The sequence below is a fragment of the Xenopus laevis genome, chromosome 1L (genome assembly GCF_017654675.1).
Source record: "Xenopus laevis strain J_2021 chromosome 1L, Xenopus_laevis_v10.1, whole genome shotgun sequence".
In the NCBI taxonomy this organism is placed as follows: domain Eukaryota; kingdom Metazoa; phylum Chordata; class Amphibia; order Anura; family Pipidae; genus Xenopus; species Xenopus laevis.
This window is the reverse complement of record NC_054371.1, coordinates 38,670,846-38,687,972: the sequence shown is the minus strand read 5'-3', so window position 1 is coordinate 38,687,972 and position 17,127 is coordinate 38,670,846. Positions and strand designations below refer to the sequence as shown.

Genomic DNA, 17,127 nt, shown 5'->3' with positions numbered 1-17,127 from the left:
ACATTTAAGAATAGGATATGCTATAACACTAAAAATTAACTTTAAGACTACACCTAGCAATATTTTTAGGACACTGAGTCATTCAAATTTACCTTCTTTAGGTGATTTATAGAGAACAATTCTGTTGTGTGTATATAATTTAGCATTGAGGCATCACTGAAAAGCCCCTTATCCAGAAATCCCCAGATCTCGAGCATTCCGGATAATAGATCCCATACCTGTAATATATTCAGATTGCTTGTTTGTGTTCCTGTGTGTTATTTACTTATAATACGAGTAATAATTATACTGTAAATGATATTCTTATAAACGGTGCATAGTGATGTCATCGGTTATAATCAGAGTTTAGCGATATAATTTCTGTCACATGATTTACTGAAACTTGTGTATTATAATAAATCAAGTACCCCCCTGTTGCAAAGCATGAGGATATTAATAAAGAACCCTTGCGATGTGCACTCAACAGATCAGTCTGTAGTGGTGAAGTTAAAAGCAGTTTTATTTGCCGGACAATCCTCTTCCTGACGTGTGTGAGAATGAGTGGGATCACACGAAACGCGTCAGGAAGAGGATTGTCCGTTAAATAAAATTGCTTTTAACTTCACCACTACCGACTGATCCGTTGAGTGCATGTCGCTAGGGTTCTATATTGGCTACGAAAGTCTCCCACAGCTGCGGGGGGGGGGGGGCGTTGCACCCGAGCCAGGGATCCAGAGCGGTGAGTGACCTGGTTATTTTTAATGCATATTGACCTTGGTGAACTAAGCGAAATGTCCAGGGCTGTTGCACCTGGACCCACCCGGGAGAAGGGTGAGCGTTACAGGGAATAAATTAACCTGTTATTCTAAAAATTTGCGAAGGTGTTAGGATTTCAGTGCACCAGTATACAGTGTAAATTTCATGGATATTAGAAGTCCCCTTGAAGTTTCCTGACCTGTATAAAAGCACTCAGCCTCTGTCCTCATGTTTTTATATGGTCATGAAACTCCTCAGTAACTTATAATATACTTATATTTTACAAGAGGGGGTACTTTATTCACTATATACAGCCTAACCTGCCTGTTCTGAGCCCTGGCTGTTCTCCAGTTGCATTTTAGATTCCTTTATTACTTTTCTTTTTTCTTTCTCTACAGATACCGTATTTGGGAATGGGAAAACCTCTGACTACCTTTTGCTGGGAAACATTGTTTACACAGTAAGTTATACAAAACAAATTGTGTATTGCGTTAGCCACAGCAATAAAAAGAGAAGTCAGGTCCCAGATTATACAGAGAGAATTATCGGGTGATGAGTAATTGATAGTACGTGTTGGCATAGAGGGTCGTTCTAGTTACTTGCATTTGTGTTTTATTTACATCAGTCCATACCCCTGTGGAGCTTGCAATCTAAGGTCCCTATCACATTCAGGTACAAGAGGGTGAATTTTTCTCATTACCAATTTACCTGTATGTTTGTGATGTATGGGAGGAAATCAGAGCATCCACAGGAAACCCATAAACATAGGAAGAACAAGCTCCTCGCTGGAATTAAATTTAGGATCCACCCGTGCCACTTATATCTAGGTGTATTTTAACGTTCACTTTTAAAAATAAAGAAAAAATACTCTAATTTATTTTTCCTCCCACATAGTTACTGTAGCGGATATGCTGATTCACAGGTATTGGAGGAACTGTATGCCAAGTCGAGATGATAGTAAACACTCATCGAAAAACTCTGTCCACTAAATACTTTGTCTCGCAATGCATTTTAAAATCCGACTGTCAAAATATCTTCTCTTTGTGGATCTGCAATTTTAAGACTCGACGTTTACTCGTTTAATCCCGTGTGGCTCCGTCTCTAAGAAAGTAAATTGCAGACAATATTTGCAATGGAAATTAAATGTAGAGGATTTTGAGGTGTTTTGTTTTTCAAGTATTCTGCAAGACTTTGTATCTATTATTTTCCCACACAGTGTCTGTTGAGTTGGGAGCCTGGAATGTGGTTTCAATTTATTCACTTTGAATAGGAGCATAATGAGAGCAGAAAAAAAGAGAAATATCTGAGTTTGATTGCAGTTTTCCGTTAAGTTGTTGCTAAATGTTCTAAATGCATAACTATTAGGTCATCTGCTTAACGACCCCTTCAGCACAATGAAAGGGAGGGAGGAACTAAGTTATGCAAGGTTGTTAAAGTTATACACTCAGCATAGCAAAGCATTATCCCCACCAATCATTAGGTGCCATTTAGGTGAAGGTTAAAAGGTTGGTTAGAAGAAGTTTAACCTTAATGCCTTTGGCGGTGTCCTGTTTTTTTTCAGCAGCCCCTCACTTGTCACAATATTTCCCTTTTATCCTCAATCTAAAATCTGCTGTTCTAGCTGCTTGCATCCTTGATAGACACAAATTTATCAAATGCTGTCATTCTAGGTATCCGTTTGTCCTCAACAATAATGTGTATGCATCGGCAAAGCTTCTTATTCTTCCCCTGTTACTAAAATAACCAGTTTTATTATTTTGTCCTTTACAGTGTATATTACCTAGAAACGCATAAACACTTAGGGGCAGATTTACTAAAAGGCAAAAGTGGCTGTTGCTAGAGAAAATTTCCATCCGCAGGGACATCGCCAGGCATAGAGGACAATTTCGCTAGCAAAAGATACAGTCCCTAGCACATTTTCGCACCCTACCTCCAGGCGAATTTTCGCTCAGGACAACGATCAATTACTCCACAAATTCACGAATTTTACAGAAAGTTACCTCTTTCGACAGAGTTTCCATCTAAGCTGAAAAACTGATGATGCTACATCTGTCTCAATCTTATGTCAGTGACATCATATCCTGCATGCCAAAAAGTTATTAAAATTATTTAAAAAAACACTTTTTTCATATTTTAAAGTGGAATTGTCTTTAAAAGTTGTAACTATTATGAATTTTTGTTTTAACGTTTTTTAACCATTTGAGGGGCATGCCACATTTCTTTTAGAGTGGGCTCATGTCTAGGGCATTAGAGGATCTCTTTAGTCTTTATTTTGCTTGCTTGGACATTTGTAATAAGTGGCCAGTTTAAGCATTTGCACCAACATCTCCTTTACAGGCGAAAATTTGCCCTTTCGTGAATTTGCCCCCTTAGATTCAAAGCTTGATAGTGCCTCTTCTTTGCCAGAATGCAAACTAAACAGCATTTTATTCATTTTCTAGTTTGTGGTGATAACTGTGTGTTTGAAAGCTGGATTAGAAACATCACAATGGACAATGGTAAGTAAAATCTACCAAATGGATTTTTCTGTCATATTTGAACGCTTTCTTTTTTTTTTTAATTTGCTGAGAGATTAACCTTTGAATAACGGAACGCAAAATGCTTTAAATATTTTATAAATCTATTCTAAATAGTCTTTGAGAACACTATGGGGGAAGTGGTGATATTTAGAGAAAAAAGTGGAGATAGATTTGTTGGATTTCCCACCATATTCACAAACCTCCACAGTTTCCAGATTTTGTGAATTTACCCCTACAAGTTTTAGAAAATGAAATATTTTGCCTGGAAAACACTAAAAAATAGATACTTGTTCTCAGTTCATTTTTTAACCCTTGGGATGTGCTTTTGTTTTAATATATAAGTATAGCTCAGCCCATTGCCTTCTTGTTCATTTAGTGTCTACAGCATGCTATTTTTGGTATGATACACTAAAGATCAGCATAGCCATAATGGCAGAGCAAGTGACTGACGTATTGCTGGTTATTCAACTGTATATGAAAAAGGAAAGCCAACATCACAACCAAAATATATAGGACCTTATATTCAGTTACGTTATTCAGTCACTGTTCAAAAATGGTTAAAACTTATTAAATTCTAGATACAAATACTGAGTCACATCCACAGTCATTATGCTAATCCATGGCCATCTGTATAGATAAAAATGCATTATGAATGCTCATTCAGCTGGTGGAATATAATAGTAAATCTTAAGATAAAGCTGATGATTAGAGGCAGTACATTCCATTTATACACCTCCTTGACAGGCTTTCTAACACTGAAGTGTATGCTGTTAGCTGTCATCAGTTGGGCTTCTGGTTTGTTTTCTAGGCCCAATTCTCACATTATGTACAATTTTAACATTTGCCAGTTCTTTTGGGTGATCTCTACATTTAAGCTCTAAAATTCTAACTGTAAGTTCCACAAATAAAATTAAGATATTGGAAGTGGGATATTTCCAATAGTCAGGATTAAAATCTGCAAAAGAGTCATTATAAAACAGTCTGTGTCCCTGAGGATTCTGCTGCCATATGCACGTCCTTTGCAGGAATGTGGGGCCTTTATAATAGGCAGTTGCGTTATTGCCCTACAGGATCAAGCTCAGTGTTATTTAATAATTACTTCTATAATGCCCTCCTGATATCAGGAATTTGAACCTGGTGCCTTTCATGACCTTGCATGAATCCTTTTACTACTTTATGTAGGAATTTTTAAATTGGGGAGTTTGTTGAAGCCGTAATCATCCACTCTCCTAAACAATACAATTTGCTGTCCATTTATATTACCCCTTTTATATAATAAATGAGCTTTTAGGTATGTGGTACCAATTAAGTGACAGAGGGTCAGATGTTTCCCATGTTTTCAAGAAAATCTATGAGGCAGAATACAAACTCCCTGCAATCTGTGGTGAACTGCAGAGAGTAAGCCTGCAACATTGTAGTTTATTTATGCCTCTCCAAAGCCATCTGTTTACTAAGCAGTTAGTTTCTAGATCCTACTTATCATTCTAAAGCTACTGTACAGTGTACAAGGAACTTAATGGTGCTGCAAACTGGGTATGTTATCCTAGAGACAATGTGTTTGGGGAGTCTTTGTAGGTTTAAGGGCTCATCTGCAAGTGCAGTTGCGGTCCTGCAGTTTCCAGTCATTTGTGCATAAAACCACTTTTATTATAAAGATAAGAAGATTTATGACTTCCCAAAATATAGCATAAATAGACTACCCTGGGGTATGTGAACTGATGCCATGGCTTAACATATCACTGTGTAGCTCAAAGTGGCCATATCTGAGGCACAGTAGCTGATGGTTTTCAATGGAGACCCTTACTTTGGTTGCTGCAGCCATTTTGGAGCCTAGTAAAATATAGTTAATGACTTTATTTTTAGCCATTAAGCATCCTATCAAGCTCTTTATTTGTTAATAAGGGGTTGTTTCACTTAAGGAAACTTTTAGAAAAGTAAAGAGAGTAGAAATCTAAGACTCTTTATACTAATTATTTCCATTTTTTATTATTTTGCCAGTGTCAGTGAGCCTAACAGTCACCACCACCACAGCTGATGGTGGATGGCAAAAGCAAGAATTGTAAGGCTAATAAATAATTGAAAGCATGACAAATGCTGAAACCAAACTGAATAGTCAATCTGTAAAACATAACAAATGAATGCAAAGGCGAGCCTTCTGTTTAAAAGAAGGCTTTAGCAAATCCATGCTACTGTGAATCAAAAAGCAAAGCGACACAGAGAGGAGTAAGACTATGTTTGGCCACAAAATGTTGACCATATGTTTATCACTTTCCCATCTTGATGATGATGATGTGCTTTTTTTGTTTTGTTTCCTTATTGTTTACACTCATCATATAAATAAGACTGAGAGAGAGAGAGAGAGAGAGAGAGAGAGAGAGAGAGAGAGAGAGAGAGCTAAAGCTGGCCTTAGAAGTGCAGATTTTATCCCATATCCGACTACCAATCGTTCGTTGCAATCTTGTGACCTACATTTAGGGGCAGATTTACTAAGGGTCGAATATCGAGGGTTAATTAACCCTCGATATTCGACTAGGAACTAAAATCGTTTGACTTCGAATATCGAAGTCGAACGATTTAGCGCAAATCCTGCGATCGAACGATCGAAGGATTATTCGTTCGATCGAACGATTAAATCCTTCAAATCGAACGATTCGAAGGATTTTAATACAACGATCGAAGGAATATCCTTCGATCAAAAAATCACAGGCAAGCCTATGGGGACCTTCCCCATAGGCTAACATTGACTTCGGTAGCTTTTAGCTGCCGAAGTAGGGGGTCGAAGTTTTTCTTAAAGAGACAGTACTTCCACTATCGAATGGTCGAATAGTCGAACGATTTTTAGTTCGAATCGTTCGATTCGAAGTCGAAGTAGTAGTCGAAGGTCAAAGTAGCCCATTCGATGGTCGAAGTAGCCCAAAAAACACTTCGAAATTCGAAGTTTTTTTAATTCGAATCCTTCACTCGAGCTTTGTAAATGTGCCCCATAAAGTAATACTGACACGTTCCTATCAAAATCATAGGAACATGTCCATATCAAGGTGGTGCTGCACGCTGAATAGTTTTGCTAAAAGCCTCCCTCAAAGCTGCCCCGCGAACCATTGTGAAGCCGACCCTCTGACACTGCTAATGGATCTTCTGCATTGCTTCACTGGGCTGGAGGCGGAGCGATCCTTCCATAGGCTGGAGTTCTGTTTTCATTTGTAATTAGCGCCCCCAGCCCGCATTACTGAAATAACACAGAAGGTTTGCTGGACTGGGGAGGCTTTTAGTGGAAACTATTCAGCGTGTAGAACCTCATTGATATCGGATACATTCCTATAATTTTTATAGGAACGTGTTGGTATCGCTTTAACCATTCAGATTGAATAAAATAGTAAAAATAACAAATCAGACAATGTTCTGGCCTTTAATTGACAGACGGCAATCGTACAAAAAATACTAGTGATAGTCACCCAATTATATAGTCAGATAGGTAATACATTCAGAGATATTATCGCGAGCCAACAGAAATCTTCTAACCTGTCCAGTCGACTAAATGACAGCTTGCCATGGTACGAAAAATATTGGGACCATACACACACGGTCTGAAAGTTGTACAAATCTTTGTTGATGGCCAGTTTAACCAGCTTGTAAGGTAATATAACTTGGTGAAGAATAGTGTGCATTTTCTTTGTAAGGAATAATATTGATTTTTTGTATTACAAGTGAATTGTTACCTATGTGTTAGAATTTTCTAAATGCTCATATAATATACTTGTAATCAAGCAATATGTAAAGATTCATTTTCTGAGCAGTGTTGTATTTACCCTAATCTTGCATTTCTGTGCCAACAGTTCAGTCATATAGCTATCTGGGGAAGCATTCTACTGTGGATCGTTTTCTTTGGAGTCTATTCTTCGTTGTGGCCTGCTATCCCCTTGGCACCTGACATGTCAGGAGAGGTATGGATTTTTCTAAAGCTTAATAAATGTATCTTTAGCTGGATTCTCTGTTTGAGTCTCCACTGTAGCATTTCAGATGTGATATTTATGGGTGAAAAAAACACATTCTTAAAATATCACAATGGAGATTATAGTGGCATCTTTTATTTTTAATTCATGAATTTTTTTATTGAGAAATTAGTCTTTACCACAGGTTCAGGGACAATGTAACATATACAGATTAGGGATGCACCAAATCCACTATTTTGGATTCAGCCAAACCCCCGAATCCTTTGAGAAAGATTCGGCCGTATACCAATCCGAATTCTTATTTGCATATGCAAATTAGGGGTACGAAGGGGAAAACTTTTTCACTGCCTTGTTTTGTGACAAAAAGTAATGAATTTCCCTCCCAGACCCTAATTTGCATATGCAAATTCGGATTTGGTTCGGCCAGGCAGAAGGATTCGCCGAATCCGAAACCTGCTGAAAAAGGCTGAATCCTGGATTCGGTGCATCCCTAGTACAGATACATGTAGCAACTACTAATCTACTTGTGTGAGATAAGCAACAAAACCGATGGTGACTATGAAGATTTTTATTCATCCAGGTCATGGTATAGCTAGTATAGGTAAATCTAAAAACAACTGGACTTGCTGAGTAATCAATGAGGACGTTTCACTACTCATCCGAGCAGTTTCAGTTGAAGCTGAAGAAACTGCTCGGATGAGTAGTGAAACATCTTCATTGATTACTCATCAAGTCCTGTGACCGATGGTATTTCATGTCATGTCCTTGCTTCTTGGGAAATGTTAGCGGGGGTCCCCAACCTTTTTTGGACCGGAGGAGGGGGTTGGGAGGGGGTCGGGAGGGGGGGTCAGCATCCAATACGGGCGTGCCGGTGTCCAATTCGGCACACCGCGTTAATTGTCCCTTAGGCTTGGCAGCCCAGTTCAAGACTGGCCCGGCGGTTGGGGAACCTTGTTGTAAAGTAAAAATTTGCATCCGTACAGAAATACCACTTTCAAAATAATTTCCACTCCTGTTTCTAAATGTTCAGGCACTGCTTGCTATTTCTGTCTCACTTTCTGCCCCCCCAAATAAAGCAACATAAGTAGAAATGCAGTAGTTGACCGGTTGCCATTAAATATTTTGCGCATACATTCTAATACTTGCTTCTACTGATTGCACTGCATGGGTATGGCACCAGAGCGTTCTCCACCTTGTACACATTAAACTTGTATAAATCAAAGATGTATTTCTCTATGATCACAGAAACAAGAGAAGATTGCAGTAAAAATGCATGCAGTATGTGGTTTAGCCCATTGTTTATTAAACCTAGAATCGGGGGAAGCTAAGAACAACAGTTGGTTTGCCAATTAAATTCTTAATTCTCTTAAAACTCCTTTGCTTATTCCAATGTGTATCTGTTTAATATACAATCCTGTTTCTAAAAAATTTGCCACACAAAAAGGGGAACATTATTCCCTGTAGCTTTTTTTACATTGTCCTTCGCTTTTTTTTTGTTGTTGTGATGACAACCAAAAAAAGTTTAATTGTTCAAAGCTATCATGAAGCTATCAGACCACAATTAATATTGCAAATTGTCATATTTATGATTATAGATACTTTAAAGTCTCAGACTGCTACGCTCGATTGTAAATCGATTTTTTGTATCAAAGAAAAAGCTTGCATTTCTGACAAGGCTCACACAATGACTGGCCATGCAGAGTCATGGGGGTTTTTTTTTTTGCGTAATCAAAGAGAGTGAGCAATTTATTCCATTATTTATTTTGACTATTTTTAAGTGTTTTAAAGGTTATTTGTAAATGTAATTGCAATTGAAAGCAATTTAAGTCTCTGTTCTTTGGTTCTCACTCTTGACACTCTAGCAGTCAGCCAGATAGATACTGTAGATGCTTTTAATGGCAATATTACTGAAAAAAATAACTTCAAAAACAAAGATTAATTAACGTTATACTAAAAATTATTTAGAATTACATCTTTAGTCTTTCTGCAAAGTACATTTTTTTAGGGGGGGAGAAGGGATCTCCTCCCATGTCTCTGTTGAATGTTGCTTGACATATTTGTGACATATAATTTAATGACTTTCTTACCTTGACAGCCCTTTTCAAACATGATTTACCGTATATTAAGCGGCTTATGTTTTTCTGCCAGTGGCTTTCTGCTTTGCACAAGTTAATTGCTGCAGTGAAACAATAATTGAGCAGGCATTTATCTGTTGTTTCTCATAAAAATGAAAGAAGATAAATCTCGTTGTAACCAGTAATAGCCAAATAAGGACCAGGACACAATTTTCGCTAGAATCACTACACAGCCTCCTACTGCTCATCTAACAGAATAAATGTAATTAGGTCCAAAGATTTTTACTTTTGAAAGCATTTGGCACCACTGAGCCCACAAATGTTTCATTGTATGAGTTTCATGGATATTTGTAGGTGCAGCTGTTATTATAAGCATGATGGTTTCTCTTTAGCTCTGGCCGTTCTCATACTGGACAGGTGACATAAATTGTAGGGGCATATGTTTTCACAAGTTCTGACCAGTGAATGCCTAATAGGAAGCTGTCCCATAAAATCCTCTAGTTCAGTGCCTGGATTTCAACTGTCTGTGAGGGTGTGTAACCTTAGAGTACTGCTAATATTGTTTAGTATAACAGAAGTGATATCTTCAATTGTATCAAGCTTCAGAATCCCATTGCTTGCATGTTTTTACTTCTCCTGTCCTGTAAGCCATGCTTTTTTATTTTATTTTTCTTTACTGAGTCAAAGTTCTATATAACGCTATAAAATGTTTCAACATGTTACTACTGGGAGCCTGGTATTGTAGTAAATGAGGCCTGCCATCAAGGTTCCACCAGCTCCATCTGTTTTCTGCTATCTTGCCCAAGGGATTCATAAAACAGAGGCAAATTGAAGCTAAGCAATGAGCACGTTTTAAACAATCCTGGATTATGATAGTGAGTTTCAGAGCCCCGAGTAAATATCTGTAAGTAATAGGGCCTTGCATCTTCTCTGGGTGTGAGTAATGAAAACATTTTGTGTTTGTGTGTAATAAAAACGTTCTTTGTATGTGTGTGTGTATATTCACTACATAAAAAATACACATGCATGACCTGGTGGTGCTAACACATAAGGAAGAAGATGATTTTAATGATAGCGTAAGTGCAACAGATGACAAAGGTTCCAATAAGGGTCGAAACAACCTGTAAATAAAAAAAAGATATATGCAGTAGAACCCCCCATTTTATGTTTTTCAGGGGACCAGGAAAAAAATTATGTGAAATCCAGGAAAATGTAAATCAGGGAAATGTGTTAAAGTAACTTTTTCTTCAAGTACTGAAAGGATATAAGTACAGGAGTCTGTTTTACTTTGAGATTCAATATTTAGTGTGTTAATAACAAAGCATTGCAGTGTTAATGTTACACTATGGGGGGCTTGTGCAAGACTATCTGTCACATACACAGCCTAAAGCAATAAGTGATTGGTGTGTGGTGTTTATACAAATGGCCTGTATATGTCACTGTGCTCAGACTTATCTGTGCATACTTCTGGTCAGCATGAAAGTTACTGTTGTGTAATGCATGCATGACTCTGCTAATAAAGCACTGTTATACTCTACTCATCCTCGGCTACCCAAAACATAACAAATGGCAACAAGGATGGCTCTTCTACCTCTGCAGCAGCCGGCACATTTTCTCCCAAATCCTGGTGAGCCTACCATACCTTTTACTGCTTGGATCCATATGTTTGAAAATTACATTATTGCTGCTGACCAAGGGAAGATTTCTGCTGCTAGAAAGCGTGCTTTACTTATTCACTGCCTGGGAGCAGAGGGACAGCGTATATTCTATACATTACCATTAGCTGATGAGACTTATGAAACTGCTCTTACTGCTTTAAAGAACTTTTTCTTGCCAAGAGTAAATGTGGTTGCTGAAAGATATAAATTCCGCCAACGTGGACAATGTAATGGTGAATCCACAGAACAATTTGTAGCAGCTTTGAGAGAGCTGGTTGTTACCTGTGAGTTTTGGAATCTAACAGATGAAATGCTAAGAGACCAAATAGTGGAAAAAACAAACTCATCTCGCATTAGAGAGAGACTGCTCCTAGAGCAGGATTTAACCCTTTCAAAGGCTATTACAGTTTCTAGCCAAATTGAAACAGCAGTGGCAGAGGCTAAAACTCTGTCAGGGAACTGCTGGGAATGTACAGATTGTGAATTCAACACTGTGGCCTAATAATGCACAGTCACAGGCAAAATACAGTGCTAAGGAAAGGGATTCACTGCAAAACCGTACAGCAAATACAAATAGAAAATACTGCTTTTGTTGTGGTTCAACCCAACACACTGCAAATCATGTTACATGTCCTGCAAAATTGATACAGGTTCAGCTGTTTCTATACTACCAAAGGATATTTTCTTTAAATACTTTGCAAAAGATCCACTTGTTGCACCTGCCCTGAAACTGGTCAGTTACTTAAAAGATCCAATCCTGTGCTTGGTTGCTTGCCAGTGACTGTACGATTTGAATCAAATACTGCAAAATGTGACTTTTACATTGTGAATAAGGGCACTGCTATACTTGGAAGGGATCTCTTTGCTGCATTAAACCTACAATTAGTTGATGGTCTCATTACTACAGCAACAGTGCCTGCCACACAGCCAGTGTCTAAAATTTCACCACAAATCAACACTTCACTGGGTTGTGCAAAGAACTTTGTACACAAAGTTAAGTTGAGGCCAGATGTAAAACCAGTACCATTCCCTGATTCAGCATGGGAAAAACTTGCTATTGATATTGTCGGTCCTTTTACAGATGCTTCTACAGACTGCAGATTTGCTATAACCTTGATAGACTGTTACAGTAAATGGCCTGAAATTGCATTTGTTTCTCATATAACATCAGTTACAGTAATAACATTTCTGGCTACAGTCTTCAGCAGAGAAGGTAATCCAAAGGAGTTAATATCAGACAACAGACCACAGTTTGTCTCATCTGAGTTTGAATCCTTTCTGAGAGAGAGGAATATTGTGCATAGGAAATCTTCAGTGTATTACCCACAAGCAAATGGAGAAGTCGATTTATCTTACTGGGAAATCTTGGAAAGTATTTACAACAGAGTTCCTACATAACTACAGAGCAACCCAACACGCTACAACCCAATAATCTCCATCTGAATTATTACATGGCAGACAGATGCGCACTAAGTTACATGTTGCAGACATCAAACTTCCACAAAATACTGTGCCTACAAAATTATCTACTGCTGACATTGTGAAACATCAACAAGCCAAATGTAAGGCTTATACTGACAAAAAACATGGTGCCAGAGAAGTACACTTTCAGCCTGGATCTTTAGTCAGAATTAAGAAACCAGGAATACTGAAACAAGAACAATCTAAATTTACTACACCACTTGAAGCGAGACGCCAGCGAGGACTTAGAAAATCATATACAGTGAAACCTAGATTTTAAGTCCCCTGATTTTTAGATTTCCCTATACTAGATATCCCCTAATTGGGAGGTTTACTGCTCTGCAGCCCCCACTACTGGTCACATGTTATTTTATACAAAAAGCCATTGGACCAAGTGCAGGGCCACCATTGAAATCACGGGTCCCCATACAACAAAATATTCAGGGCCCCCTGGGCCCTGCCCACCCCAGGCCCCACCCTAGATCCCGCCCACTCCACACTACAGTTAAAAGACCACATAGACATCAGTGCTAAAAAAGGTAACCCCCCCCATGCTGAAAGCAGGCCTGGCTAATCAAGTAAGTGAAGCATGGCTGGACCCCCCCCCCACCCCCCTTAGACACACAATCCTGCAGGCCCGGGACAACTGTCCCCCCTGTGACCCCCTGATTGTGGCCCTGACCAAGTGTAATGGCTTAATTCTTTCCCTCCTACCCCTGCTTAGAGCCTGTTAGTTTTTTATTATTCCAGGCTTTTCAAGTCTAATTTCTGAGCCCTTATGAATTCCCGTGAGGTCCACTTTTGTGGCAGATTCCATTTGGTTTCATAAGAAAGAGCAAACTTGGCATGGACTGCAAATCTCAGACATTAGGAACAATTTGCAAACCACAGTCATCGGCAGACAGCGTCCATCTTTAGAACAGGCTGCTCCTGTTTCTGCCATTCTCTGAGAGGGATTGGTGAGCCATTTCCCAGCTGACCAGCTTCTCTGTAGAGGAAAAAATGTGAAACGTATGTAACCAAAATGGTTTCTACACAGTGAGCGGATGGCTTTTTTTTTTAACAAAAAAGGGAAGAAAATGTGTCTGTGGGATTTTACTTTTTCCTCTTCGTGATCCAAAATATACAAAGAGGCCTTCTGTCGTAAATGAGAATGTTAGCTTTAAATCTTTTAGGTTTGGATTAACTCAGCAATCGAAAAAAGAAATCTGACAGGCTTTCAGATATGACACCGAAAAAAAAAAAAAAAATCCATCCCCCACCAACTCAAGTTCATTTGCAAAGACTAGATGGACTGAATAGTTGCTCCAGTTGTCCCTTCGTTCATAGTTAGCATTGCAATGGTTAGCATTAACATCCTAACGCCGACATTATTGCTACTGCTCCATTATACTTGCAGGAATTAGAAGCAAAGGTGCCGAGGCAAAAGCCTTAAACTTGAAAACACTATTCTACTAATTGCGAAGGTAATTTAACGTAAAGAAAAATCCTAATTTTAGCTTGTTTGGCATTTAGCATATTTACTGTTAAATCTTCATTGGTTCTGTCTTTATTATAATTCCTTTCTTATACAAAACATTATTTCTGTGCCATCTACAGCAATTGTATTTCTTGTTAGTATCAACCTTTCCTTCATTTTATCATGCATCTTTTATATTCACTTACTTTTTAATCTCCTTTTTTTCTATTTTAGCAAGGTGACAATAAAGGGATTATTTATTAATGTCCGAATTACAAAAACTGAATTTTTAATGGAAAAAAAAAGACTAAATTTTTTCTGGATTTATTATATATACCCTGAGGATGTAAAAAGTCTGAATCTGAAAATCCAACATTTCAGATCTACCAGGGTTGTATATAAGTCAATGGGAGAAGTCCCAAAGATATCCTGACTTGGTTTTGTGCAATAATCCGAAGATTTCATGGTTTTTGGGCCGAAATAATCAGATTTTTCCTAATTCATACGATTCAAATTTTAATACGTTTTTCACAATTTTTTCGAGTTTTTTCCGGAACTGGAGTTTTTCTGGAAAATGTATTGATAAATAAGGGGAAATAACCCGTGCTGATTTGGTGGGAGTATATTTCAGAAAATAATGAGATAAATTTGTAATGAACATTTGGATGTTCATTAAACTGAATTTGGATTATTTCCAAATGAGAAGTTTGCTTAGCTATTACATAACTATGTTTTAATTTTTTTGTTTCAATAATAGCCCTTGGCTTTAAAGTATAAAACTTTATTTAAAAAATCCTAAACATAGGACAAAATTTTATTTTTTATGTCCCTATAAACTATACCTATACTTGTAATACCGGCACCATAAGCAAATAACTGGCAAAAAAAAACCCCCATAATCCGTGTATTTCAGCAGTGTTCTAATGTAAATACTGATTAGTATGAAAATAGGGATTTACTGTATATCCCAGCCCACAATACCCATGCAAGCTCTCTGACGGGATTTCATACTTATCCCTTGTGAATTGTGAAAAAAATTGGAAGATTTGAAGTAACTTTCTATCTAATCTGTAGTTAGAGCAGAATAAAACTGAATGACTAAAATAACGGGCGTGTACCTCTTTTCAGGCGGTTATGATGTTCAGCTCTGGAGTTTTCTGGATGGGGCTTTTCTTCATCCCTATCACATCCTTGCTGTTTGACATTTTGTACAAAGCGTAAGTACAGAGACTTCCAATTCTATTTGTAAGTAGCTAGCATTAAAATACCTTTCTGTTTTGTACCCTGTAATCCCCAGTGAAGAAGCTGTTTCTTTTAAATGCCACGTACCGGTAAATACTAGTTTAATAAACGGAACGAAGGTTTGCAGTATGTACATACATTTTTTTTCTATTTGTAATTCAATTTTAGGGTCAAAAGAACATGTTTTAAAACCTTAGTTGATGAAGTTCATGAACTTGAAGCCAAAGCACAAGATCCTGGTGCTGTTGTCCATGGGAAAAGGTGAGGCTATATCATTTTTTATTTATTATTTTCAGTTAGATTTGGCAGAATACTGATGTCTGTACAGGTATGGGACCTGTTATCCAGAATGCTCGGGACCTGGGGTTTTCCAGATAATGGATCTTTCTGTAATTTGGATCTTTATGCCTTATATCTACTAGAAATTCATGTAAAAATGTAATAAACCCAATAGGCTGGTTTTACCTCCAATAAGGATTAATTATATCTTTGTTTGGATCAAGTGCAAGCCACTGTTTTATTACTACAGAAAAAAAGGAAATCATTTTTAAAAATTTGGATTATCTGGATAAAATGGAGTCTATGGGAGGCGGCCTTTCTGTAATTTGGAGCTTTCTGGATAACGGGTTTCTGGATAACCTGTACCCCTAAACACATTTATAAAGGCGCTCTCCAATGAAAATATTTCATCTGTTCTAATTTGCCAATAATTTAAATATTTGAGATTTCTAGTTTGTGGTGATTTTAAAATATTTATTTAGAAACTCTATGTTTTTAGTATGTGCGTTTTTTCCAGTTGCATTCATTTAAAGAATTTTGTTTGAGTGTTTTATTCTTCCATTATATCCAATTGATATAACCTATCATTTTGCCATATGAAGAACAAATAGAACATGTTAATTTAGTATAACGGTAAAACAAAACAATTTGTATTCCTTTTATAGATATAACCAGTGCTAAAACTATTGCTTTGCTTCCTAGTAAATGATTTGCAAGAAATTCCTTGAACAATGTCGTTTTGTGGATAAATCTCCAAATGCCCTGGGGAAAAAATAAATCCAATTCAGAATTATAACACACACTTCTCCCTTACAGCTTTTCACTGTTTAGGTCAGAAAATTCAACATTTTAATTTGAATACCTACCTATTCAATCATATATCAATCATTTTAAAAAATGTTGATTATTTGGATAAAATGGAATCTATGGGAGAGATTCTTTACTAATTCAGAGCTCTCTGGATAACGGATTACCGTATAACAGATCCCATACCTCTATATCTATATATAATATTTTCTTCAGCTAGGAGAAAACTAGTAGCATAAGGGAAATGTCCTTCAAACTTTAAAAGTTTTTCAACATTTCATATTTGTGCTTAATTTTGTATCAATGAATATCGTGGTGATATGAGGAACAGCCTCTCAGTCAGTATATACACAGTATGATCTAGTTTATTATTTGCACATATTCTAATTCATATTTAGTATGCTCCGCTGTGGTTCTTTAAGAGGCATTGGAGCATTGGTACGTGGGTGATTAAAATACAAAAACATGATTTTAGTAAATTTATAGGCACTTCCTCTGTCTTAATTTTCTGTTCTTTATGGATTGAATGTGGATAAAACTGTCTTTGTGTTTTGTTTTAGCTTAACTGAGAGAGCACAGTTGCTGAAGAACGTCTTTAGAAAGAATACGACTAATTTATACCGTTCTGAATCGGTACAGCAGAACCTGCATCGTAAGTATCACGCTCTCTGCAGGCCATTATTATTTCCATGAAGGTATATCAGGCTGACTTGCGTGCTCTTTAGAGAGTGGCTGATCACACACTAATATAGATTATTGGATGTCTTTTTGTTAATGTAGAAAATAAGATGGCAGATTGGCACTAAAGCTGAGTTCCCAATTCCATTGCAAAAGAGCGAAACTTCAGACAGTTAAGCCTTTAAAGCTCTGCAAATAAGCTAAAGAAAAAGTATGCTCCATTTAGAAGTCTTCCTAATTTATTATCAATTATTTTTTATCTGC

General features: G+C 37.3%; 1 protein-coding gene across 4 annotated transcripts in view; it reads left to right on the top strand.

Annotated features, from left to right (window-relative positions):
- The window catches only part of atp8a1.L (ATPase, aminophospholipid transporter (APLT), class I, type 8A, member 1 L homeolog), a 170,761-nt gene that overhangs the window by 146,546 nt on the left and 7,088 nt on the right, over nt 1-17,127 (top strand). For all 4 annotated transcript variants that reach the window (XM_018229477.2, XM_018229485.2, XM_018229500.2 and 1 more), the window contains 6 exons: nt 1,134-1,195; nt 3,177-3,233; nt 7,088-7,195; nt 14,986-15,074; nt 15,268-15,360; nt 16,746-16,837. In XM_018229477.2, the coding sequence (XP_018084966.1) occupies nt 1,134-1,195; nt 3,177-3,233; nt 7,088-7,195; nt 14,986-15,074; nt 15,268-15,360; nt 16,746-16,837 (501 nt within the window). The remainder of the gene's footprint in view (nt 1-1,133; nt 1,196-3,176; nt 3,234-7,087; nt 7,196-14,985; nt 15,075-15,267; nt 15,361-16,745; nt 16,838-17,127) is intronic.